The 26,268-nt window shown below is 41.5% G+C and overlaps 2 protein-coding genes and 1 long non-coding RNA gene across 8 annotated transcripts in view; 2 read left to right on the top strand and 1 right to left on the bottom strand.

Annotated features, from left to right (window-relative positions):
• ASZ1 (ankyrin repeat, SAM and basic leucine zipper domain containing 1) overlaps positions 1 to 13,271 on the top strand; it is a 39,689-nt gene extending 26,418 nt beyond the window's left edge. For 2 of the 3 annotated variants that reach the window (XM_079994308.1, XM_079994310.1), the window contains exons 7-13: positions 3,628 to 3,752; positions 4,680 to 4,755; positions 5,427 to 5,483; positions 7,985 to 8,097; positions 9,417 to 9,522; positions 11,261 to 11,374; positions 12,982 to 13,271. In XM_079994308.1, the coding sequence (XP_079850434.1) occupies positions 3,628 to 3,752; positions 4,680 to 4,755; positions 5,427 to 5,483; positions 7,985 to 8,097; positions 9,417 to 9,522; positions 11,261 to 11,374; positions 12,982 to 13,134 (744 nt within the window). In that variant the 3' untranslated portion in view covers positions 13,135 to 13,271. Of the gene's footprint in view, positions 1 to 3,627; positions 3,753 to 4,679; positions 4,756 to 5,426; positions 5,484 to 7,984; positions 8,098 to 9,416; positions 9,534 to 11,260; positions 11,375 to 12,981 lie in introns of all 3 variants that reach the window. The other variant, XM_079994309.1, reaches the window with a different exon arrangement.
• Positions 13,272 to 15,368: 2,097 nt separating this feature from the next.
• LOC307226002 lies at positions 15,369 to 25,955 on the top strand. Its single transcript, XR_013843235.1, has 2 exons — positions 15,369 to 15,843; positions 25,594 to 25,955. It is a non-coding gene; the product is annotated as an uncharacterized lncRNA (long non-coding RNA).
• The window catches only part of ST7 (suppression of tumorigenicity 7), a 96,593-nt gene continuing 87,241 nt past the window's right edge, over positions 16,917 to 26,268 (bottom strand). For 3 of the 4 annotated variants that reach the window (XM_079994257.1, XM_079994259.1, XM_079994260.1), the window contains exons 12-15: positions 23,262 to 23,412; positions 21,934 to 22,026; positions 21,122 to 21,261; positions 16,917 to 17,248 (exon numbers count right to left, since the gene is read on the bottom strand). In XM_079994257.1, the coding sequence (XP_079850383.1) occupies positions 17,153 to 17,248; positions 21,122 to 21,261; positions 21,934 to 22,026; positions 23,262 to 23,412 (480 nt within the window). In that variant the 3' untranslated portion in view covers positions 16,917 to 17,152. The remainder of the gene's footprint in view (positions 17,249 to 21,121; positions 21,262 to 21,933; positions 22,027 to 23,261; positions 23,413 to 26,268) is intronic. The other variant, XM_079994258.1, reaches the window with a different exon arrangement.

Genomic DNA, 26,268 nt, shown 5'->3' with positions numbered 1-26,268 from the left:
AAATATGGGGAAATACTAGAAAAAGATGGAGACAATTGGAAATTGCAGAGTTTGGAGAAAATGAAGGATAAAGTGCGAGACTGGTTACACTGCGCTCAGATTAAAGAAGTCTTTAAAAATGACAAAAAGTTAGGGTTCCAGGTGGAGAAATCGAAATTGGAAACAGAATTGTTAGAACCTAAGACTAAAGTACTTTCAAGAATGTATAACTTGCTGTTAAAATGGAACACACAAGATGAAATGGTTAAATCGGCTATGATAAAGTGGGCACAGGATATTGGGTATAACATTATGTTTGAAGACTGGGAAAGGTTGTGGACCACTGGGTTGAACTTCACTGCATGTAATGCTTTGAAGGAAAATGTAATGAAAATGATATATAGATGGTACATGACCCCAGTTAAACTTGCCAAAATATACCATTTGTCTGATAACAAATGCTGGAAGTGTAAAGGAAATGAAGGAACATTCTTTCACCTCTGGTGGACGTGCCCTAGAGTGAAGGCCTTCTGGGAAATGATATATAATGAGTTGAAAAAGGTATTTAAGTATACTTTCCCTAAGAAACCAGAGGCCTTTCTCCTGGGTATTGTCGGCCAGAGGGTGATAAAGAAGGACAGAACTTTTTTCCTGTATGCAACAACGGCAGCAAGGATACTCATCGCTAAGCATTGGAAAACCCAAGATCTACCCACACTGGAAGAATGGCAGATGCAGCTGATAGACTATATGGAATTGGCAGAGATGACCGGCAGAATCCGAGACCTGGGAGAGGAGACGGTTGAAGAAGACTGGAAGAAATTCAGGATTTATTTACAAAAACACTGTAATTTGGTTGAATGTTAAGAAGGATGCCAGATCATAAACAATTGAGCACCACTAAATTAGACGTAATCTGGATGATAAATGAGACTGAGGAAAATATAATTTTTTTGGAGAATTATCAGACTAAATTAAATGAATAAGATTTAAGAATGTAAATAAGTTGATAAATTGCTGGAAAAAGTTTTGTAATGATGCAAGTGGGAGCGGGAGACATGAGGGAGTCCAAAGAAGTTTTGATAATACGTTATGATATATGTTATATTGTTTATTACTTTTGCATTTTTGTATTTAAAAAATCTTAATAAATATTTTAAAAAAAATAATAACATGTGTGCTCTGAGATCAGCAACAGTATTATGCAATATTGTACATTGTGGTTGCTTACGCCTTACTCTCTCTGGATCCACACATTTTCCTGGTCTTTCAGACTCCATTCCAGATGGGGACCACGGGGTGCCTGGGGCTAACAAAAATTTCCCACCCCGCCATGATCCTGCATTTTGTTTGCTATTCTGAATTTGGAACGGCAACATGAAGAGATTTCTACCACCGGGCATTCTGCAAGAAATCTAGGGTTGCTTTGTAACCTGAGATGCTGGGTTATAAAATATGCTGGGTGCTATGGTATTGCAATTGAAAAGAATTGTCAAGTGGGAGGGTTAAACAGCCTCTTCCAGCACACAACTTTTGTTTGCTTCACATTGCACTTTCCCAACACTACTGAACAACAGAAAAAATGTGAGGGCTCATGTTTGTGAGCTCAGTTGTCTGCCTTGATGTTCTGTGTAAGTCCTTGTGATTACCTTTTTCGGGGCAGAGGAAGGAGTGACATTGGCCTACAAATGCACTGACATGTAAGCAATGAATTAATTCCTACCTGTTCAGATTCAATATGTTCATCACCTCCACACTGCCAAAATTGCACCTTTTCTTGATGCTTCTGTATCTATGCAACAGGATTATTTTCAAAACCTTTTCTCAGTTATATATCCACATCACCTCATACTCAACATTCTGCGCTGCACTCTAGAATGTTACGACAGTTACATGCAGCAAATTTTAAAGTGAAGTTTATGTTGAGACTTGAGCTCCCTTCCCTTCAGTGTTCTGTCGGGCACACAGTCAGCATGCCCTCTTGTTGCCTCTCTTACTAAGTAAAGCTCTTATGATTTTCTGTTTAAAAAGATGGTTCGATTCTTAGGTTTATAGAATTGTAGAATTGGAAGGGACCTCAAACCTCTGCAATGCAGTATAATACAGGGTGCGTCTTTTAAAAGAGGCCCCTTGGAACATGTGTACTCTGTATCCACAGAGCCTCTTTTAAAGGACTCAGCCTCTATAAAAGTGGCAAGGTTTGAACCATGCCCCTTTAATTTAATATTAGTATGGTGCAAGTAGTCATCCAGTGCACGTAGTTGCATTTCAGCAACATCATCTGTAAGACAGACCTTGCTAGTTCTTCTGCCTTCTGTTTTTTAAACATGCTCTGCCACTTAGTAATAATTTATGAAATTGCTGTATATCTTCATTCAGATTCATGCTTGAGTAAAATTTCTACCTGTGACAATCTGAATTTATTTCTACTGATGTGCTAATTTGGAAAAAGAAACTAGGGTCAACTGCCACAACACAAAGAGGAACAAAATTTGAAGCTGAACATACTTGGAAGGATTAATACTGAAAACATACTGTACACACTTGATAGAAAAGTGACTTGCTCCATCTGAAGTAAAATAAGGCAGCCAAGGGACAGCACACATCATTGTCAGTAAAAAAGACTTAAGAGCAAGCAAAAGGAGATCAGGCATGGGGATGAGGGAAGGAGCAGCCGCTGAGGTAGGATGGGTGAGGAGAGGAGAGGAAGCGGACTCACCACTGCATGGTTTGGGTGGGAGGGGATGGGGGTGTGCCTCAAGCCCGCTGTCAGCGGTGGCAGCCAACAAAGATGTACGTCCCCTGCTGACTGAAAAGAGCTGCTCCGTCTCAGTGCCAGGGGAAGGTAGTGCCATGGGGCCTTGAAGTGGGGGCAATCAGCTGCCCTGTTCTCTGTCAGTGTGAGGGGAAGGCAGCGCCTTGCAATCAGCTGCCCTGTTATTACAGAGATCATTGTGTGATATCAGCGGCGCTTTGAAACCCTTCACATGAGGAGCGATACATTGCTGTTTATTGCCATGTCAAAATCATCATTGCGGTGTAATTTCAAAACTGATTTTGGCTAATATATTGAAAAATTGCACAGCGCTAAAACACCATAAAATTTGTGATATTATCATGCAGAAATGGCAAAAATTTAGTTGGGGAGGCAAGGGATGGGACTGTGGACCTCCAGGTGCGTTCTGTGGACCCCCAGGAGTCCCCGGACCCCTAATTGGGAACCAGTGGAGTCTAACATGATAGCAAAGTAGAAATTTTTCTGCATATTCTCACTATTTTATAGCTGAATTTCCAGTTGGACTAAACAGTGTAACAGACCTGTTAGTAGTAGTTACAGGTAGGTAGTCGTGTTGGTCTGCTGTAGTCGAAATAAAATAAAATAAAATAAAATTTAAAAATTCCTTCCAGTAGCACCTTAGAGACACACTAAGTTAGTTATTGGCATGAGCTTTCGTATCTGAAGAAGTGTGCATGCACACAAAAGCTCATACCAATAACTAACTTAGTTGGCCTCTAAGGTGCTACTGGAAGGATTTTATTTATTTATTTATTTATTTTGTTTTATTTTGTTTAGACCTATTAGTAAACATGAAAAACAATCTGTACCTTGATATAATATTAACAATTTGTTTTTAATTATTCTCTTAGCTTTTTAGCTTACTTTCATTGAGTAAACACCCTTTCCAAGAAAAATTCAACAACCTGACTAAAGAAGAGGCTATTCACAAACTTCTGAAAGCAGTTCCCAATACATTTAAAAGCCAGAAAACCAGGTAAAAAATAGCGAATGCTAATGTATTTAACTTTGAAAGTATTCTGCAATGAAAACTTTGCCCATTGGACAGTTTAAACACAGTACAGTGCCCTGTTTAAACACTTAGTTCAGTTCCCTTTAAAAGCACTTCCATTTTAAATAGATACTAAAATTCATGCTGCAGTCTGTTAGAGCTGCTCTGTTGTTAGAGAGAAGTTCCAGCAGTTGCATAGCCATTTGTATGCCCATAAAATGTTTCAGGGTCATAGATGTACACTGTTGATGGGATGGGTATCTTCTGCGGGGAGGGGGAGAGGAATGATTGATTTAAGGGCAAGCTTGGCTCTGCAAGATCCAAGGCCCTTTCATTCCCCCAACACCTTTCCCTCTCAAAAAGAATGAAAATTGTTGGAAACTGCATAGCTGTTGTCAATTGGGAGGGAAATACCGCGGGAAATTAGAATGTAGGTGATGGGAAACCACCCTAGCTGCTTTAAACTGACAGGGCATAGATTGCCAACATGGATTTTGTTTCTTCCGCTGTCCTCCCCAAGAGCGCTCTGCTAGTTGAACTTTTTTATCTGTAGGATACAGTAAGGTATTTGTGTATTGGACTTGAGAGTTCACTCATTCCTTTGCCTCTAAGCAGCTATAAAAACCAGCTGATCAGGAAAATATTTTTATTCTTTTAGCAGAGATATAAATAATAACATGTATTTGCCTTTTAAAACTTCTGGTGCGATTGAAAAGACCCATTCTATGAAGGATGCACAAATTAGCTATTGATAAGGGGTTTTTTTGCCTCTGCATTATTATACTGGAACTGAATTTAAATCAATATTTTTAATCAATATTTGAAGGGCAGCAACAGAATATGTGTCATTTTATTTCTGAGATTTGCTCCAGTTATTTATACTTTTATAATAATCAACCAATATATTTATAGTTCTTATTCAGCCTTTGGCGACCTGGAGGTGTTTTTACAAGGCCTTGAGCTTGAACATTTAACAGAGGTCCTGAAGGTAAGCTTTGAAAGCTTTGAAAACATATATGGATAATGGCCTTGGATCTAATCGCGTCATGGGGCCACTGGATTGGGTACTGACTCCAGTTTGATTGTGAGGCAGGAGCAAAGAAAATCGGCAATTAGATTTTTGCTCCTGCTTGACCAAAGCAGTCACGTCAACTTTGGCTCTCATTCTACTTCTACTCAGGGTAGTTTCTTGCATTTTATCAAAGCTATGAGATATGGGGTGGTGTCCAGTTGGGTTGTGTCTCCCTGACAGAAGGAACAGTCAACAGAATGAAAAAGGAGGCAATTTTTGGCTATTTTCCCCACCACTTGCTCCCTCTTCAGAGCATGTTTGGGGTGGGGGAGAGTGAGAGGTTGCAAGGGGAGGAAAAAATGGCCAAAAAAGTCTTCCTCTCTGTTGTCCTATTTTGGAGAATGTGCATTTAGGCTTCAGTACTACACCCACTTGAGGCACATTGAACTTATGACTGAAAAGATACATTGTAGGATTGTGCAGAATATTAACCTAGATTTGTGCTTTATGTTTTATCCACTGTAAATATCCTTAAAAGGTTTTGATATTTTGTTGGGTTTATTGACCTGGGTGAAGGCATATGGGAGGGTGGATTATTACATTCTGATTTTCTGTTTCCTCAAATAAAATCTTTTTGTTTCATACAGGAGGGAGAAATTGGTTTAAGGGAGCTTTTGACCATGGAAAACAAGGACTTTACACAGGTTGGCTTAATGCAGATGTTTCTAATTTTTCACATCACACAACATTTTTAATATTGATGTACATTTTAATTTGTGAGAATAGTGATGGTGCAGAAACTGCCTTCTTGTCTGATGGACCCACTATTGGTCTCATCTACACAATCTGCCGGAGCCTGTCTTCTCATGTAGGGGGAATTCCTAACTCACCTAGGGTTTGAGACCCATCAGCTTCCCTCATTTGGTTTAGCTGGCTAGTTGAAGCCGCTTCAGGGGTGTGGCTGCTGTCGCATGTTGACAGCTTGTAGGAGCCACAGGTGAGAGCTGAGTGCAGGATAGGGACCAAAGCTACCCCAGAAGGAGAACGATGTGGTCCCCCCCACTAGAGGTACTACCCTTCCCCTTATACCCCATACACCCCAAGGGAAGTGGGGGGATATGAGGCTTGTCAACCTGGGAAGGTAGCCCATCCAGGAGGAGGAGAACTCTGATCCTAAACCTCCGCTGTCTGTGTGATACCTGTGTGATACCTTTGGGTTTAGAAAAAGACAATTTGTTTAGAGATCAGGAGATTATTAAGAAGGCCCAAAAAGTTTTGAAAGATTATTTTGAGATAAATTTGAACACTACGGTGGAAAAAAGAATCATCTGGGATGCAAGTAAGGCTGTGATGAGGGGGTTCCTGATTCAACAGAATGCTGTAAAGAAAAGGATACAAAATGAGAGGAAAGACAAAATCTTGGAGAAAATTAAAGAATTAGAGAAGAAGTTAAGATCAAATCCGAAGTCACAGCCGACTCTGAAAGAAATTAAACTTCATCAAGCCCAATATTCTAAATTGATAAATCAGGAAATAGAGTGGAAGATTAAATTAATGAAACAAAAAAACTTTTGAATCGGCGAATAAATGTGGAAAACTGCTAGCTTGGCAGCTGAAGAGGAGACAAAAACTAAATACAGTTACAAATTTAGAGATTGAAGGAAGAAATATTCAGAACCCTGTGGATATTAGAAAGTGCTTCCAGAGATACTTCAAAAAATTATACACTCAAGGGCCGCAAGACGAGGTCGAGATTAAACAATTTCTGGAAAAAAATGGGCTACCAAAATTGTCACAAGAAAATAGATCAATCCTGAACTGCAAAATAACACGACAAGAGATTGAACAAGCCATTCAGAATATGCAAATGGGCAAATCTCCAGGGCCAGATGGGCTGACCTCCAAGTATTATAAGACATTAAAAGACTATTTAACTTGCCAAAAATGTTGTTTTTGTTCCAAACATTACAGATTGTGGACAAGACGGAGTGCTTCCGGAAGTGGCAGAGAGATATTTCTAAGTTTGTCTGGCAGGGCAAAAAGCCCAGAATTAAGTTTAAGATATTAACTGATGCGAAAGAAAGAGGGGGCTTTGCCCTGCCAGACCTAAAATTGTACTATGAGGCCACAGCTTTCTGCTGGTTCCGGCAGCGTGGCAGCAGCAGGAGGCCCCATTAGCTAAAGTGGTGCTTCAGGTTAAGAACAGTTTCAGGTTAAGAACGGACCTCTGGAACGAATTAAGTACTTAACCCGAGGTACCACTATTAGCGCATAACCATGTGCTTAAGTGTTCATTTTTAAACAATTTTATAACTACAAGGTTATAAAGCTCTCTGTTAATTGTTTGGAAATAATATGAGCTGAATGGTGAATATGAATTCAATCAAGGAATTTCAGGTGTTACCTGGAAAAGAGGCTTATGGAGCACTCCAACCCACCATTGACAAGTTTGGTGTGGAGTGGTTGGATTAAAGGTAAAGGTATCCCTGCCCGTACGGGCCAGTCTTGACAGACTCTGGGGTTAGACACTAATGTCACTGCAAATGCAGAGCTCGCCTTCTGCCTGCCAAACGTACAAGGGGGTAGAAGTGCTGTAGGTAGGATCCTCAGCAGCAGAAAGCCCCCACATAGGGTGTTCCAGGGGGAGTGGCTAGACCAGTCCTGCTGTTACATCATGTGACTTCATCAGGGCTAATGTGGGCCCGAATGCTGTACCAGCCGCAGGCATGCCCACCTACTCACTATGGCCTCTGGACACAGCATGGCTGCAGGTGTATTGGTCCGGTCTCCGGCCAGCCAAATCCACCAACCAGGCACAAAGAGGGTTTGGATTGCAGTGCCTTTTACGAAAAGATTCCCCCCACCCCAATCAAATCACTTCATCAAAAGACCAAGCAGATGCTCCCTGTTTTGTGTAGTAGTTCAGTTTTTTCTTTGGAAATTAGTTGAAGTTTTAACTTACAGCTTTAAATTACAAATAAATACATTGGAAGATATGGATTTGCCCTATATGTATAATATTTATTGAGCCTAGCTTGGTGAGATTGTAGTACAGTTAGAGGATGCTCAGCCCTAAGATGCTGAAACTTGTTCTTCCATGATGTAGCCTTCATGGACTTAATACCAAGCTTTTTGAGTTTTTAAAATCCTGTTTTATTCTAAATTTCTCTGTTTAGATGTTTTGATTTTTTTTGTTTTGTTTTAGCTTGGAATTACAAATGCCAGAGATCAGCAGAAAATCTTAGGTGCTGTTAAAGAAGTGCAGATAGAAAAAGTAAAGTTGGAAGAGTTGTCCAGTGTGGTGAATTTGGAACTCAGGTAAAGCAGTTTGATGGAAATACAAACACGCACACTCTTTCGTAGTAGTACAGGCAACAAGTATGTGTTGTGCTCCAAAACCCTGCTCACATAAGTGAAAATTGCGTAAGTGGGGAGCACTCTCTGAACACCCTTTAAATGCCCTCTGTGTAGCATCTCTCCAATTCAGATAATAAATACCGTACAAAAAATATCCACAACTGGAATTGAAGCTCTGGGGCCAGCAGGAGGCTGGAGGACATGCGGGAAAGCAGTTGCTGCTGCTGTGATACCCCACACACCAGCTGTTATTGGGGAGGCTGAGCAGCCTAAACAAAGCCTCACTGCGCCTCCAGTCTCTTCTCTGCCCTCACTGAAGTCCTCTTCAGACTCTGGAGAGGATCTCCTTGCGAGCCGTCTTTAGCTCTCTCCCTCCATTTCTTGGTGTGGATTACATTATTTAATTCTTTCCCAGCACTGCGCATAGGTTCAGTCACACACACGGGTGTGTGTGTGTGCCTGTAGTTGATTGGTTTTATTTGTCTGTGGCACCATGGCCATTACAAAACATACTGCTGGGACAAATAACTACAGATGAGTGGTGAATCTAAACTCCTGCTGGGACAGACACAAGGTGAGCGAAATATAGGTGGGTGGAAACATCAGAATCCCTGCTGTGCGTGTGGGAAATGTAATATCACAGCCCCCCAGATTTGTACAGTTGTAAAGTTCCCCAGCGGCAGCCATAGAATGATGAGTTTGGTTATATATTTATTCCTCATTTTAAGAGCAAGTCTACTGTTTGCATACCTGCTTCACCTTACTTCTGTTTTTAAAATTACTACGTGTTAGAGCAGGGTTGAGGAGCCTCAGGCCCAGCAACTCTGTCCAGCCCTCAGGATTCTCTCTTTGGGAAGAGGCTGTTCCCTTTGCTCAGGCCATGTCCCTAACCAGCCTTGCTGTGATCCCACCTCATGTGCTTTTTTAAAAATGTTTTTATTGATTTTCTTTTCTATCATTACAAACACCTCATGTGCTTTTTGGCTGGCTAGAATGCATCCTTGAACTGTGAGAGATGTGTGGGTTTAGGATGCAGAGGGTTTTTTATGTGTATGGAAATCTCTGGCTTGTGTGGCTAAAATATAACCTACTGTACAGAGGGTAAGAGTTCTGCCCACTTTTTGCCTCTGGCTATACCCACTGCCGGCATGTGGCCCCCTAGAGGCACCTATGAGGGGGTGTAGTCCTTGGGCTAAAAAGTGTTCCCCACCCCTGAAATAGAGTATTAACTGTTTCTGTATAACTGAGTATGTAACTATTGTCTCACTTCATTTTTACAGTGGTGACGAGTTTCTTGCTTTCCTTGTGAAGCTAAACAAACAGTGTATGTACCTTACAGCTGCTGTGCAAAGTGCGGTTAATCAGTTCCCTACAGATGCTCACAAGGTGAGCATATGGTACTGTTAATATTTTTTTTATATAAAATAGCAAACATATGCTTACAGTATATGTGACCAAAATGGGTCTATAATATATTGAAGGTCCACTTTAGATTTAAACCTGACATAATTATAGTCCTCTTTAAACAAGCCCTCTTCTGTTTAAAGCAATGAAACACAGTTAGAGAAGCAACTTTCTCTTTTTATGTTTGGTGTTGGAGGTATCCCGCAGTGGGTCAATGCCCTTTCATCTAGCCCATAATACAAAGTTCTAATACTTAACTCCAAGAGTCGCAGCGCTCGTTGGAGCAGCACACTTACTGTACTTGACTCATCCTAGTTAAAGAGCTTCACCTACTGCTTGACTTCCATTCTCACTTTAAATTATTCCTTAGAGGAGCCAGCATGCTAAACCAACCCATATAACAGCTTTCCCTTACTGGAATCTGCATAGTCATTTGAACAGCTGAGGACTCTAATACTGAGACTCATATCCCTAAAGATAGGGTTCCTGGTGGCCATCAAATCAGCCAGAAGGGTATTGGAATTCACCTTTCCCAGCTATGCGACTGAGCTCATCTTCTTTTATCTCCTAGATCAGGCATCCCCAACCTGCGGCCCTCTAGATGTTTTGGCCTACAACTCCCATGATCCCTAGCTAACAGGAGCAGTGGTCTGGGATGGTGGGAATTGTAGTCCAAAACATCTGGAGGGCCGAAGGTTGGGGATGCCTGTCCTAGATAAAGGCCCTATTTCATAGGTTACAGAAGTTAAGCTCCTGTTCCAAGTCTTCCCATCCCTCTGAGCAGGCTAGACTTGTATAGAGGGCGTATTAAACGTATTGTTTGTTTCAGATACTGCAACCTTACATATTTTCACCCCAAATCCCTAAGAGAAAAGAGTTGCCCATACACAATACCTGCCAACACTGCTACATATCATAGCTCACTTCTCCAGAGCAACAGGGACATCTGCAGCTCTTTCCGCAATCACCTCTGTCAGAGGTATGTCAGCCCACCACAGTGGTTCACAGCTTGTACATTTAGTGAGCAATACAAAATACTGTAGACTACACCATAGCAGACTTTGGGAGGAGAGTGCTCCAGCATGTTCTCCCAACTTCCTAAATCAGCTGCTTCCCCCTTAGAATGCAGCTAGGAATCAGCCAAATGTTTAATATCTCCTATGACAAACATAGAATGGAGCATTGGCTACTCACCAAGATGGTTCTTTCTGGTTTGACATATGGAAGTATCCAAGATTAGTCTATGTTCTCAGTGGCTGATATAAACAAAACACGACACTGGTATTGGGCCTAACCTGGCACTATTTTTAACACATTCATAGGGCCAGCATTGATTTACCCATTGCAGTTTGCAGCATTAGACTTCTTTTGAGGGTCACTTGATTCCTTGTTTTCCTGAGCCAGTGCAAATATATTAATCCATACTAAGTCATTGCTGGAATACCTCTGTACACATCAGAGAACTCTTGTAGGGCACAACCAATTTTCCATTCCATATTTGTTCAAATAATTGTTGATTTACTGTTTTGCCATTATAACAGACAGATGGTATTAAGATATGTTCGCAACGATACCAGTAAACGCCCCCCCCCCGAAAACCAACTAACAAAAAACATGCTTTGTGTAGCTGATCAGAATTGAGTTTAGTGGTGTTGTAAAAATGCTGCTCTAGTTGTGTATAAACTACATTTCAGATAAGTAATGTTATATTTCTTGTTAGTTGGTTCTTGAATGGAGTCCACCTCAGAAGCTTGCTAATGTTTGTGGAAAGCTTGTTTCCAGTGCTGAGGATCTGACTGGAGAAGCTACCAAACTGAAAAGCCTCATGGAAAAGGTATGCATGTTGTAAGACACATAATGCATTCAAAACCATTACCAAAATATGGGCAACTTTTCTAGTACATGTTGATTCACGCAGTGTGATAAACCATAAGATTGCCCTTGAATAGTATATTTGAATTGTAGATTAAATGTTTATCAATCCCAATCATCTATATGGGGGGGGGGATAGTGGAAAGGGATAGAAATGAGGGTCATTATTAAATATAATCAGCTTATTTTGAAATCTGGAAATTTCACAAACCTGTGCTCTGAATTGCTGGAGGGCTGCTCATAGCAAAAGTCCATTATTGTATAGTTCCTGTTGTGTGCCTTGAATTGATAATTTGGTTTATATTTGATAGGTCCCTTAAAGCTCAAATTGTTACTTATGCGAGGGTTTAATCAGCAAAATTTTAATGCTGTTTGGAGGGGGGACTTTTGGAAGCTTTCTCTTTCGGTTTTAGTTCATTTTGGTTTGTCCTGCTATTGGTTGTGACAAATTGCCTATTAGTGTTTAAACTCAAATTTCCAACAAGCCAAAACATGATTCCTGAAGCAAGTTGGTGTGTAGGTGGGTAGAAGTGGAAGCATGTGGAAGTTGGAAGCTAAGTGCATCTTCTTACCTGCCAGGTTGTTTGTTTTTTCATTGGAGAATTGAGACTGAGAAAGTTGTTCCTATGGCTCCAGTATCTGCAGAGCGAACTTAAAACCATCTAAAGAGCAGATGGAACTGCATTAGCATGATAGTAGTTTAGATGGCATGGCTGCCCCACTATGAGTGGACAGATCCCACAAAAAGGGAAGAAATAGTCTGGTTACTGAGTGGTTCTTTTTGCCTGGACTCTGGCATTTTGTGTATTGTATGTTTGCTTATTCTCTCTTGGTTGTTTGTAATTATTTAATTTGCCATAATTATCGGAGGTGATTTTGTTTTACTGTTTTGTTATCAAATAGCAACATGTGAAAATGGTTTGTGAAGTTTTGTTAATTCGTTTTTAGTTGTACTTTGAATTGTTACATAATGGCAAGGCTGTAATTTTGCCGTTACTACGGGTTGTAAATTTCTGAGTACAGCAGAGCTTTCCAAACTTTTCATGTTGGTGACACACTTTTTAGACGTGCATCATTTCGCAGCACAGTTTTACTAGCAAATTTGAGGTTAAACTAACCCTTCCAGCCCTGGGAGCAGCGCGGGGAGTGTTCGTGCGACACACCTACACACTGCAACTGACATAATAATGTGTCGTGACACAGTTTGGAAAGCTCTGGAGTACAGTAATGTAGGAATACAATATTCAAATCAAAAATGAATTGGTTGTAACCACAATTCTGGGTCCAAACAACATAGCAAACTGTGGGGCAAGCGAGACCCAAGAGTAAAAGTCAAGAGTAATCTTCTGGCTGCTCAAGGGAGGGGAACACCCAAACCCAAGGCTCACTGCATCTTGGGTTTGTTGCAGTAAGTTATTGTTTAGATTTGAGAGCAGCCTCTGCATATATATGCATTGCTATTGTTTAAACCACATTCTTAGAAGTATAAATATCTAAATTTAAAGTATAGTGTACTGTGGTGTAGACATCTAACATTCTCTTTTCACCCAACTCCATGTATTTTATCAGCTGCATGATGGACAGAAAGATGATCCTTGCAGAATACAACCTTGGGTAGAAAAACGCTGGTGGAAGAAGCCTTTTGTTCAAATAGTAGCAGTAACGTTGGTTGGGTCTGGTTGTGCCATCTTTATCATGAAGTTAACTTTAAGGAAGAGCTGAGCTGGGAGTCGTACATAAAACAACTTTTAAATATACTTTCTAACATCTTGAATTACGGCTAAATCTGTTATTTGTATTAACTTTCATGGTTTCAGGAGTGTCAGTTTTATAATAGTAAAAGCATTGTAATTTCCATATATTTGCTTCATTGTTTTTTTTTAATTATAGAATCTCTTCTCCTTGGCTCAATTTCTGTCTCCTTTTCAGATACCAATCAGGAAACTATGCTCTTCTTTATTGCCAGTTTATAGCATATTCTCCTTCACAGGACAGCCAGAGATGTGCGGCAAGGGCTTCCCTTAACAGGGATAGATAACCTGCTGGCTGCAAGCAACTGATATTTCTCCTCCTATTTTGTGAATGATGAGAGAGACTGTTGTTGCTTTGGCCACCAGGCAGCCAGTTCAGTGAGGAGTTCTCAAAGGGGGGAGTTTCCCAACTGGTCCCCATATCATGGGTGCTGGCTGGCATTATAGGAGATCCCTCCAAAGGAGGTTGCAGCTATGTTGGGTGGAGTTGCTGGAACTCCCATGCACAATTTCTGTGTTTTCTCTTGCTGAGGGACATTATAACAGACTCTGTTATTAATTATTTAATTTGCTGTAATTTTCAGAGGTGATTTTGTTTTATTGTTTTGTTATCAAGTAGCAACATGTGAAATGGTTTGTGAAGTTTTGTTAATTCGTTTTTAGTTGTACTTTGAATTGTTACATAATGGCAAGGCTGTAATTTTGCCATTACTATGGGTTGTAAATTTCTGAGTACAGCAGAGCTTTCCAAACTTTTCATGTTGGTGACACACTTTTTAGACGTGCATCATTTCGCAGCACAGTAATTCAGTTTTACTAGCAAATGGACCGCCATGAGAAGAAGGCTATGTCTGTGGCGTGCTGAACTCTCCCTGAGTGTTGGCCAAAGTGGAACTGGAGAGACATGATAGGCAGGAAGGTGGAAATGGTCTCTTCCTTCTCTGAAACACCTCAATGACTGCCAAAAGTAAGGTGCTTCATGTGAGGGGCTCAAAGAGGCAGCCTTGCTACTCTGTCTCATGTCCATTCCTTTAGCAGGAGGCATGCAGAGTGGAGAACCAAAGAGTATTAGGGTCTATCACTGTATTTTTTAAAAATAGCTATAGACTTATAAGCTGCTCCCAGGCAGTAGCTCAGGAACAGAAAAGCTACCAGGCTCTTCTCTAGAAGGCAGAGCCCAAACCTGGAAGGTGCCTTCTCTCCAGAAAGGACATAATTCTCTCTCCCCCCCCCCCCCCCCCCGCTTAATTGGCTGTCTTCTTTCTGTTCCACTGTCTTGCTGACCAAGAACCAATTGGCTTCTGTCCTTTGTAAATTTAATTTATCTTTATGTCAAATAAATCTTGGTTCTTATATGTGCCTATTTGGATTCACTTTATTTTTGTAAAAGCATGGTTTTAATTAAAAAGTACTGCATATTCCTAAATTGGACTTGGTAATCCTCCGGGTCCCTTCCAACTCTTTGATATGATATTACATACACACCCTACATCCTGATTCATAAGTAGCATTTTTCCACTATTGAAATACTTATTTGGACCTGAAGGACCAGAGAGACAGTGGAGATTCTGCTGGTAGCCCATCCACCTTGGTGCCGCCACAGAGAAGGCAGTCTCCATCATGGTATGGAAAACCTTAGAACATTCCTTCTTTGGGATGTCATTTCCCACACAGAAGCTGCTTTGATTGGACTTGCTTGGGATTTCCTGGTTGTCATGATAGTCTCAGAAGTCACAGAGCCCAACACACATCAGGTCATACCTTAGATCTTTTTTCAACTGGTTCAGTAGGAGGTTTTAGTGGAAAATATCCTGTTGTCTGTCATGGGCAGACCATGAGCAAGGTTTGAAATGCTGATGACAGTGCCACCTACAACAACATAGGATTCATTGAGCCCTTGGGACTTAGGGAATCTGATGAATTAATTAATGCTATGTGGGATCTTCTGACTGACGTGGCTGCTGCTTGTCTTGGAGCCCTAGTCCTGCTGGGGAACAGTGAGATAAAGAAGGCTACCTGCACAGTTGCTCCCGAATACCCTCTCTGGAGCAGTGGACCTCAGCCATGTGGTTCATGGAAGAGCTCCAACTGGCTAAAGTGGGCCTAGTGACAACTAGAATGTGGTCTTGTACGGAATACAACAGAAAGCAGGTAAGAACACAGTATCGTGCCTTTTGTCCTAAAACAGTTTTACAGGGTGATGAAGGAGGACATGTAGCAGGGCCTTCTCGGCGATGCCTGACAAGAGTTCCTCTGCTCATAATCTTTCAGATAGTTGTGCCCTTATTTCAGCAGCCATTTTGAGGTCAGGGCCAGTGGATATTTAAATAACTGCACCTTTGTCCTGCACTTGGTGTTTTCTTTTTTCCTTTTTAACATGTTGCAGATTTGTAATATTTTGCAGACACTTTATTTTGTCACCCACCCTGAAAGCCCTTTCAAGTTAGGGGATTTGATATATTGACATTTAAATAGAACAAATTTAACATCGGCTAGCAGAGATGTGGAACAAGACTTTGAAGTCCAAATTATCTTTGAAAATGGTGGGTTGGATCCAGAAATCAATAGGACTGAAGTGCAACTAACAGTCTGAATCCATCCCCATAGGTACAGTGTAGCCTTATGCATGTCTACTCAGAAGTTAGCTCCATGGAGTTGAATGGTACTTGCTCCCAGGTAAGTGAGTACAAAATTGCCACCTTAAAAATGCAGACTAAACATCGGCCCTTGATGCACATATTAATATTTTGTATGTGAGTATGCACACTAAACACCCAAAATATTTTAGAATTATGTTTGGTAAATGGTTAACTGGTGTCCAGTTTTAGCTTCATGTGTTTTATTATTGTACAGTTTTGTGTTTTATTGCTGTAAACTGGTTAGATTTTTTAAAATGACAGAGCAGTATAAAAATGTCTTAAGAAACAAATTGATTAAATAAAAGGATACCCTTAACCAGGCAGAACCCACTTTTCTGTGTCTCCTCTGCTCCCGAGGTAGCATTTACATGATCCAATTATGCCAACAAGGGCAGAATTGCCCTCCTTAATGGAATGGCATAGTTGGGACTTGCCTGGTCAGCCCCTGCCACAAGTTTAGGTTATTTAAATATCTCAGCAGCATGGGAGCAGCTCAGAAAAGCAGATAAGGCAATAAGTAAAGAGTTCTGATGTGAGAAATTCTCTACAAAGGCCTAACTCATTCATATTTCCAAAAACACTTTTGAATGTGGAGTTGAGATGGCAATTTCCAAGTGATTGATTGTCTATCCCAGGCTTGTTTTCCTTTCAGAAATAGTTGTCACTAAGGGCTGAGACGGATTAGTGCTGTAGGTACGAGGGAGCCGAGTTGGACCCTCTCCACCCCCATTTTCCTCTCAATGCTACTATGCCTTCTATTTCCAAAAGTGGAATGAGACTATTTGACCCCACCCCACCCACCTTGACTACCTCATTACAGTTTTTACTAATATTTACTGGGCATTGCAATAGAAGAGAGTATTGCTGCCATTAGCTGTAATGCAGGTGTACAAATATTGATCCTTTGCCCTGCTTGCAAATACCCGTAATTACTAGCAACACAGGGGTCTAATGCACTGAATCAATATGGTTAATTAGCACTTCCTCATTGACGGAGCCTAATAGTGCTTTAAAATATTAAAAGGGGGGGCGGGGTTTCCACTCAGGATTAAAATGGAAGCACATCGAGGAGCTTAGTGGTAGGAAATGTGAACAAAACAGTATTAAGACTATATTGCTGCAATACACAAAATTTATTTCCCCCCTCCAAAGTTTTTTTCCCTTTTGTTTTCTGAAAGCAAAATAGAATAGAACCAAACATCAATGTATTTTGTACAACAACAAAAATTATAACAGACAACCCATGAAGAGCTGAAAACTGCTTCCCTTTTTAAAAAAATCATGCTTTCTGGTCAGCAACAGTAAGTTGGCACAGAAAATGTCATGGCAGTCATTTCGGACTATTTTCCTTCAGATCCTTGTCAGCTGATGCCAGAGACTGGAGGGCAGGATGCTTTCCACTTTTTCCATCACAAAGTTCAAGGGGGCAAAGAGAGTGCTAAGAAACTGCAAAGCAAAAAAGAGTGATCATTTGTTGAGGAGAAGATAAAGTAGTTTTCTTAATACACATCTTGTTTTTGCAAATAGTCTGTATACACATAAACTTTTGTATTAAATACTATGTGGGCTATGAGAGAGATCAGCTTTCTGATTTGTATGCAAATGTCTTTTCTGCTTTCTATTTAGTTGCTGGTTTTGATAATGTCTGTCCTTGTTCTAACCTGGGTTTTTGTTTGCTTTCTCATTGTTTCCCCAAGATTCTGTTTTTTCCTATTCTCATAGCATCCTTCATGCTATGTTGTCTCACTTACACTGATGGACTTCACTTCCCTCTCTCTCTGCCCCTTTACTGTTCTCATCCCGATCTGTACTTCTTGGAAAGCTACTTTACCGGGCATGCTTCATTGTACATTTTAATTATGTGTGGGTACATTTTTATATTTCAGTCCTTCTTGCCTCTGTCTTGTACTGGGAAAGTCACAGTAGTTGGTATCTGGTTTTTAACATTGTGATATAATAGTAAATCATGGTATTTTTCTGTTGCTATAGCACAATGTCTGAAATGTACCGTATTTTTCACTCTATAGGACGCACTTTTTCCCCTCCAAAAATGAAGGGGAAATGTGTGCGCGTCCTATGGAGCGAATGCAGTCTTTCGCTGAAGCCTGGAGAGCGAGAGGGGTTGGTGCGAACCGACCCCTCTCGCTCTCCAGGCTTCAGGAAGCTATCCGCATTCTGAAGGCTTGCGGATAGCAGCCTGCAGCCCGGGAGCGCTGTGCCCCAGGCTTCGGGCAGATATCCGCAAGCCTTGGGAGCCCGGCGCGAGTTCCCACCGGGCTCCCAAGGCTTGTGGATAGCAGCCTCCAAACCCGACCTGGTTTGGAGGCTGGCGGTGGGGGAAAGCAGCACTTCTTCCCACCACCAGCCCCACAAGCTCAAGGGCCAGCGGGGAGGCGGAGCGCCGCCTTCCCGCTGTTCCCCGACCTGGTCTTTGGGGCTGGTGGGGGGGGGGGGAAGCAGCGCTCCCCACCACCCGCCAGCCCCAAAGAGCAGGTCGAAAGGAACCCAAAGCCTCCTGGGCTCTGGAGGCTTCAGGTGAACGCACCTTGTTTTAGAGGGGGAGAACAAGAAAAAAAAAATTTTTTTCCGTTTTCCCCCTCCTATGGTCCAGTGCGTCCCATGGTCTGGTGCATCCAATAGAGTGAAAAATACAGTACCTCAGCCACTGTTTCCTTCTCACCTTAAGTGTGGAAGACACAGCCAAGATACATCGCCCAACCCCATACTGCTCTGGCTTCTGCAAGCAAGAGTGCTTGATCAGCTTTCTGCATGCCTCAGCATCGAGCCTCCTGCCCTGGCTTGTACAAGCCAGAGAGGCCCTTAAACCACTCAGCTAATGTGTGAAAAGTAGGCTTGGGCGATGTATCAATGCATGGGCCAGAGCACAATAGCGGCTTCGCTCGGGGGTATATTGTAAGGTTACCAGATTTTCTTCAATGAAGCCAGGGACGCTTTTCAACTTCAATGGATTTTGTATGGGGGCTGATTTGTAATCCGTCCCGGGGACATCTGGTAACCTTAGTATATTGCAGGTGAAACTGCCGCTGCTCCTGAGTTCCTCTACAACCAGCACCCAGCATGCTGAAGGAGAAACAAGCTGCAACTGGGCATTGGTGGTAGAGGGACTTGGGAGTGGCAGCGGTTTCACTCCCAATATACCCCCCGGTGAAACTGCCATCATGGGACCATACAACAGGGACCAATAGTTTGTTCTTTCCTTGGCTGCCTGGGCAGGAAGCTCGTTTAAACTTCTCATGGGGCATGCAGCTGCTGACCCCATAGCGGAGAAGTCTAACGAAGTCCCGGCCTCATGAGCTGGGGGTGTGGGTTCTGTTAGACTTCTCCACTAAGGGGAAGGTAGCCTGTCTGACACCCCCCCCCAAGTGGCAGAGGCAGGCCTATGTGCGCCTCTCATCTGCTGCCTTTGGAGGGTGGTGGGGTCACGCAGGCTACCTCTTCCTTCCAGGAGAAAAAGGTAGCCCAGTGAATGGAGCCTGACACTGTGCTTTCACCTGAGAGGGTGGGCTGCATCTTTTCTCCCGGGGTGGTTGGCCACCCCAGGCGTAAAGATGCACTGTGCCCGCTTGGGCAAAAGCAAGCAGGCACCTTTGAGAAAGCCCACCCCTCTAACAGCTCATTTCCCCAATGCCCAGTGAGAGGAACAAGCTGCATCGGCCCCAGCAGGTGCTGGGGGTAAAACCATCTCACGTTTCCTCAGTGGGAGTTCAGTGATTTCAGCCCAGCTCATCGTGGGGCTGGGGCCAATGCAGCTTTTTCCTCCCTCTGTTTCAACATCACAGTGTATCACCAGATCAGTGTTGAAAAGCTGACATCGTCCAGACCTAGCGGGAAGTGTCCGGCCCCTCAGCTTTGCAAGCCAGAGGGGAAAGGGGAAGGTGGAGGCAGCCACTTGAGCAGGCTGCCTCTTCCTCCTGGTCAGTTGCTCCAATGGTGACTTGGCAGGAGGAAGAGCCTGCACACCCGCTGCCTCTTAACTGATCAACCCTTCCATACACCTCCAGCTCCCTTGAGCCAGAGGCATGGGTTTTGTGTGTGGCTTCCTTAAACTGATCTGCTGAGGGGCACGCAGCCTCCCGCCCACCCCTCAGCAGTTTAAGGGAGGCTCCCCATGTTGAGAGGTGGCAGGTGTGCAGCCTTTGCACAGTTGGAATTTTTGAACTGCTGATACATCACACCTCCCTCCCTGCGATGTATCAGCAGCTCAAAAAGTCTGAAACAGGTATTGCGATCTGAACACCATACTGGTTTTAGTAAATTTTGTGATTTTATTGCCCAGTAACTCTTTATGATCAGAATCCAGTGAGTTAGCATGTTTAAGATTCTAAAAATGTTTTGAACTGACCCTTAATTCTATCGACAGGAATATTTACCAGGAGGGCTGTCAAAAATGTCTCATTACCCTTTATAACTAATTTTGTTTGAGAAGGTAAATGGGACCCATAACAGCAGCAGCCATAAGTCATCATACTAATAGCTACAACTTACAATATCAGTTTAAGGGAAGACTGGCTGCTTGCATCATATTAAGAAAAGTAATAGTTTGCTGCTACCACACATGTCACATGAAACAGACATGACTGCCATAAATGTGACTGTATTTTGGCATGCAATATGAAATGCAAATCTTCTAGTACATTGTAATACAAAGAACTCTCACATTTATATTCCATAGCGTAGCTTTTCCTGAAAAGAATAGTTCAAACGGGTAGTTAAATCAAACAGGAACCTATTCCATTTAGTCAGCAATTTGAACCACTGCTGGTTTGTATGGTGTTTCATTACTTTGCTTGTTCTCAGCTCCGTGATAAAAGGAATGAAGCTTCCACTCCATTTTTCATAAAGTTGCCAACATGTAACCTAGAATGAATGTTGTGGTAACCATACTATAAGGATCTCCTGATCCATCATACTGTTGGATAGACGAGTCTTAATTGGAGACATTATACTGGGGTCTCAACAACAAGGACCAACTGCAGCATGGGGGCAAGCGTTTACTAGACAGCTAATGCACTTTGCTTAGGGACAAATTAAGAGTGTGTGGTTTGCACCTTATGGCGCCCTAATAGCTCGCGCTGTAAAACATAATGTATTGAAAAAATAGACCGTATTAAAGTCTGTTTTCCTGCACAACGTTTAAAATATATAGTTACAGCACCCTCAAAATCATAGCCCTTCAGACTGAATGTACAGCCAGAACACAATTGTCACCAAATTTCATACAGTCCTATTTTATTTATCCAGTCAAACACACACACTCTTGATCCACCCAGAAAAGGGTCATGAGGAAATATTACTCACTGCTTTAGCGAAGACTCCCATGAGCTCTGGGAACTGATGTGTCAAAAGTGCCAGCATAGCTGTGAAGGAACATAATCCGGCAGTGAAGAGAATAAAGAAAGGAAGCTCTTTCTTGGGGTAAACTGAGACTTCATGAAATGCTGCATGAAAAATATTAGGAAAGAACAAACACAAAGCTAGGGTAAGCAAAATATATTATTTGAAACATTCTGGCTCTCAGTTCACAAGTATTCCTAGGGAGGTTCCTTTTTAAAAACTTGGTCACCTAAAATGTTCACCAAAAGCATGTTTGTTGAGCTTGACCTCTGTTGCTCTAACACACTCCTCTAGTTCATCCTTATCTTCTTTCTCAAGCTAAACCAAACATCCATCTTCATGTCAAAACTCTCATACAAGATTACGTATTGTAATGGCTAGGAGCATTGTTTATTTTTCAATTATGTATAAATTTCCTTATGAATAACAACAGTGGGGTAAAGCATTTCCCAGCCTTGATAGTTTTTTTATGGGAAGGGCACTTGGAGAAACAGCCTGTTTTTTAGTTACAGTGGTACCTCGGGTTACATACGCTTCAGGTTACAGACTCCGCTAACCCAGAAATAGTGCTTCAGGTTAAGAACTTTGCTTCAGGATGAGAACAGAAATCGTGCAACGGTGGCGCAGCGGCAGCAGGAGGCCCCATTAGCTAAAGTGGTGCTTCAGGTTAACAACAGTTTCAGGTTAAGAACGGACCTCCAGAAAGAATTAAGTACTTAACCCGAGGTACCACTGTACTTAGAAATTAAACAAGGGGAAAAAAGTTTCACTCTTACATGGAAGAAGTTCTCTGTCTGCTGTTTCTGTACAGATGGGGTAAGGGTAGAAAAGGTGCCCTTTTTCCAAAGGATAAGGGATCATTCTGAAAGCTATAAAGGAAAGGGAGGAACAGTCACAATTTGAAGGTGACAGAGCCGTACATTGCAATGCACTTTAGATACAAGATCAATAAACTTTTCAGTTGTTAAAGTAGTCATGTAGGGCAATGGTTCCCAAACTTCCCACACACTCAAAAATTGCTGGCGGTCTTGGACTGCTTGATGATTTTTATACCTGTTGTAGTAATTGTAATGCACTGTTCTAGGGACTATATGATTTTTTTATTGTATTTCTTATATTTTATTGTATTGTATTAGTTTGTCTTCCATAGTATTCATCTTATTGTTATACAACAAGAGCAATAGAAGAAGCAATAAAAATACAATTTAAACTCAACACGAATATTTACTGCAGACATGCCGTGGATCACCTGAATTAAGTTTGCAGAACACTTTGTGCTTTACAGACCACAGTTTGGGAACCTCTGATGTAGACTCCGGCAATAATAAAACACAATCATGTAAACATCAAGTTAAGCTCCTTGTTATTTAAATTTGCAATACATATAATCCCTTCTCTCAATGAATCCTGATGTAAATAGTTTCCAGCCACTTAGCTAAATTATTGAATTCTCCATGCATCTACTATTATATTCCTATCCAAATAAATATAATACAAAAACAGTATGCCTATTTCAGAACCTCAATATCCCTGCAACCTTAGGGGGAATTGAGATATAAATGAAAGCAACCAAGCACTGCTTTGAAGGAATACAGAGGTGCTGATATTAACAGTGCAATTTATACATCTCTACTCAGAAGGAAGCCCTATTGAATTCAATGGGACTTACTCCCAAGTAAGTATCTATAGCAGTGGTCCTCAAACTTGTTTCTCTGGGCCACATTTTTCAAAATAAAAACATGGAAAACAACTAGGATTGTTCTCAGTATCATTTGATGCTCTTGCTCTCATTTTGAAAAGATAATCTATTCATAGTGTGCAAATAAAAATAAAGATGTGATACAATACTACATTCCTCTTCTGCCACAGAACTCCTGTGCACATGCTTCCCTATGTATTTTGGCAAGCAGGATAACCTTATGTACATAAGAGAGACTCGATGCACTGAAGCCCCCATTTCTGCAAGAAGGCGGCTAGATCAGGTACTAGCATGAATCAATCAATATTCTGTAGCCTGCAAGGGCTTTGCATATCAAAAACAAATGAGCTATTGCATCATTTGGCATTCACCTGCCAGATGCTTCTAAGAAAGTGAGTTACTTACTGCCTTCCCACGTACAATGTAAGAGATTTAGTGCCCCCTCGACCCTTTTCCAGTGCTGAAGGTGAAAGAAAGCATAAGCTATTGCTTCACTGTCGCCTCTCTTCAAAATATGTTCAGGAGGCAATATCAAGCTTTTCATTTCTAGGAGATACTGCAACAGAAAGACAACACACAGTCGCAAAGGAACAAAGTCACTACCTGAAATTTTGTACTGGGCCAGGATGCACCTGCTTCCTGTGTGGTACTGCAAGTGTTTTTTTAAACGTGATACAGCATTTAAAGGCCATGTTGTTTAAAGAATTAGTAACCCTTTTTGTAGTGGCTGCCAGACAAGTTTAGGTCAAAATTGGAAGACGGTTGCTAATTTGACAATGGAGACATAGTATGGCAAAAAACTGGAATGCTGAACTTATGGGAAAACTAAGCAACTGGAAGCTCTTAAAAATACAGCAAAGCATAACAGTTTTGAGGAAACATGGTACATTTTTTATTCAATGTATCAGAAACAACAGGATAGGGCACTGCAGTCAACTCAGGGCAATCACGAGTCTCAGCTGAGCCAATGAACATAATGCCTACATTTGATCTCCATAGTTACACGATTCATTAACTCTGTGTGAATGTTACACAGAGAGAATGAAGGGAGAAAGGGGGTTGTTTGGAGTGAAAGACACAAAATGTGACACTACCAACTGCAGTTGATGATGCATTACTGAAGTATCCCAAGTTCTTCAGCATGCCAAGTATACTGAAGCATCCCTTGCCAACTGGAGAGAACTATTAAGTAAAACCTTACTCTTGTAAAGACAAATGCTAACTATGAAAACAGCAAAAAAATAATATCTAATTAGGGTAGCTCTAATGAAAGAGTGATATAGAGTTGGAGGCTCACTACAAGTGCAATTCCCTACCCCCCCCCCCCGAAGTAAGCCTCACTGAATTGAATGGAACTTCCTTCCAGGTAACCGTATAGGACGGCACCTTCTGCACACTTACCTGGAAGTAAGACCCACTGAATGTAGTGAGACTTGCTTCACCCACCTCTATAGGGCTGCACTGTAAGTACAGTGGGACCTTGGGTTACAAACGCTTTGGGTTACAAACTCCACTAACCCGGAAGTAGTACCTCGGGTTGAGAACTTTGCCCCAGGATGAGAACACAAATTGCGCGCCGGTGGAAGCAGGAGGCCCCCATTAGCAAAAGTGTGCCTCAGGTTAAGAGTGGTTTCGGGTTAAGAACGGACCTCAGGAATGAATTAAGTTTGTACCCCAAGGTACCACTGTAATACAATTCAAACACATCAGTTTCTACCAAGTTGCTTCTTCAGGATCATGCTATTCTGAATATCCGTTCTGCCAATTTCTAGTAATCCATTTAAGTTTTGCAACATCTTAAGGAAAAATCCTAATTTATAGTGGTATTTGAAGTTTGTATTTATAGTTCTGCATCAAGCACTTTTATTGTTTTGCTGTAATGGACAAGCCATCCTGGAACCAATTCTGGGGAAGGGCAGTATATAAATAGAGAGACAGACATGAGTTGCTTACATTTCAGAACCCCAAACAAAATTGACTATACCATAAATTATAGATATAACTCTCTGATTATGGTTCTAATTGTTAATTTATGCTGCTGTAATAGTGAATAGCCATTTAAATGTGAATTTTAAATACTATTCCTATCTGGGAGGTTTAATAATTTAGGATACTGCTTCACTGCCTATAGCTAGGGTGAGCCTAAAACTATTCAAGAGATATACTAATCTTTTTGTATGAGCATAGTGCTCATGCTGGCTGTGCCCAAGGCCAGGCGTGTTCACTCTTTGCAGATGTTGTCAGAACAGCCTAGGGCGCCTATATTAACATGTTGCATGTACATGATTAAAACTATCACACATTACAAGGAATACCTTGGGAACACAGGCTAGGGTCATGCACTCATTAACTTATGCTCCACAGAAACTAAATGCACAGGGAAAATCTACTGAAAGAATACTGCTCTGATTAAAATCTGGAGCCTTTCAGTCATATGCTAGAATTTGCCATTTTGTTTGAAGAAAGAAGTTGCGATACATTTGTATAAAAATATGAGATAAAAGCAGATTACCCTTATTTCTCCTCTTCCTCCCACCAACCCATGATAGAAGTTTCAGAAAGCAAATCAAGCAGCAATTTCTTGAAATCTTGATTAAATACTATTCATGCAAACAACAACAAACACAGCTTCATCCCTCAAGTGAGAAGAGGGAGATGTTATCTCTTAGTATAAAAAAGGTTGAAAGATTAAACCAGTTAAGCTGCATTTTTGACTACATTGATTTTTTAATTGCAGGAGGACCTCAAGCTTAGTGGAAAACCGATTACTTAAACAAGGAGGACAGCAGAGGCTGATTTCCTGAGTTATGGAGAGCACATGGATTTACTCTTCAGAAGCAACTTTATCTCTGGGCCAGTTCTACAACTGGCAGAGCAATCTTACACATGTCTATTCAGAAGTAAGACATCTTTAGTTCAGTGGGACTAACCCTCATGGAAGGATTGCAGCCTTAGGTACTGTTATAAAGAATTAAACAGACTTTTCTATTAGCTATGCATGCCAAAGTCCAATGTTGAAAATATATTGCTGCAGTTTGAATGAGATGCTAAAATGTAACCTCAGCATAGGTTCTTCAAAAATAAACCCTCTGCCCCCTTTTCTTACTTGTGGGACAATATTGATATGTTGAAGCACGAGTCTTAAGCACTTGATGTAAAATCCTGCATTCTCTACTGAAACAGAAAACGGTACCTCACTTCTGCATTGTAAACAGCTCTCTATTTCTTGGAAAACAGCAGATCAGAGTATTGCTCTAACCAAGCCGCTACAGTATGCTTAATTTTTTTTCTCCAGATTAAGTAGTGAGAGGCAAATGTGAAATCTACTATCTGCAGTATGAAATGCTACAGGTGAGGAACTGCAGAGCTGTTCTGCATTGTATATCTGCTGACCAGTTTTAAAATGGCTAAG

Source organism: Podarcis cretensis (assembly GCF_951804945.1).
Source record: "Podarcis cretensis genome assembly, chromosome: 10".
NCBI classification, from domain to species: domain Eukaryota; kingdom Metazoa; phylum Chordata; class Lepidosauria; order Squamata; family Lacertidae; genus Podarcis; species Podarcis cretensis.
This window is presented reverse-complemented; position numbering and strand designations above follow the sequence as displayed.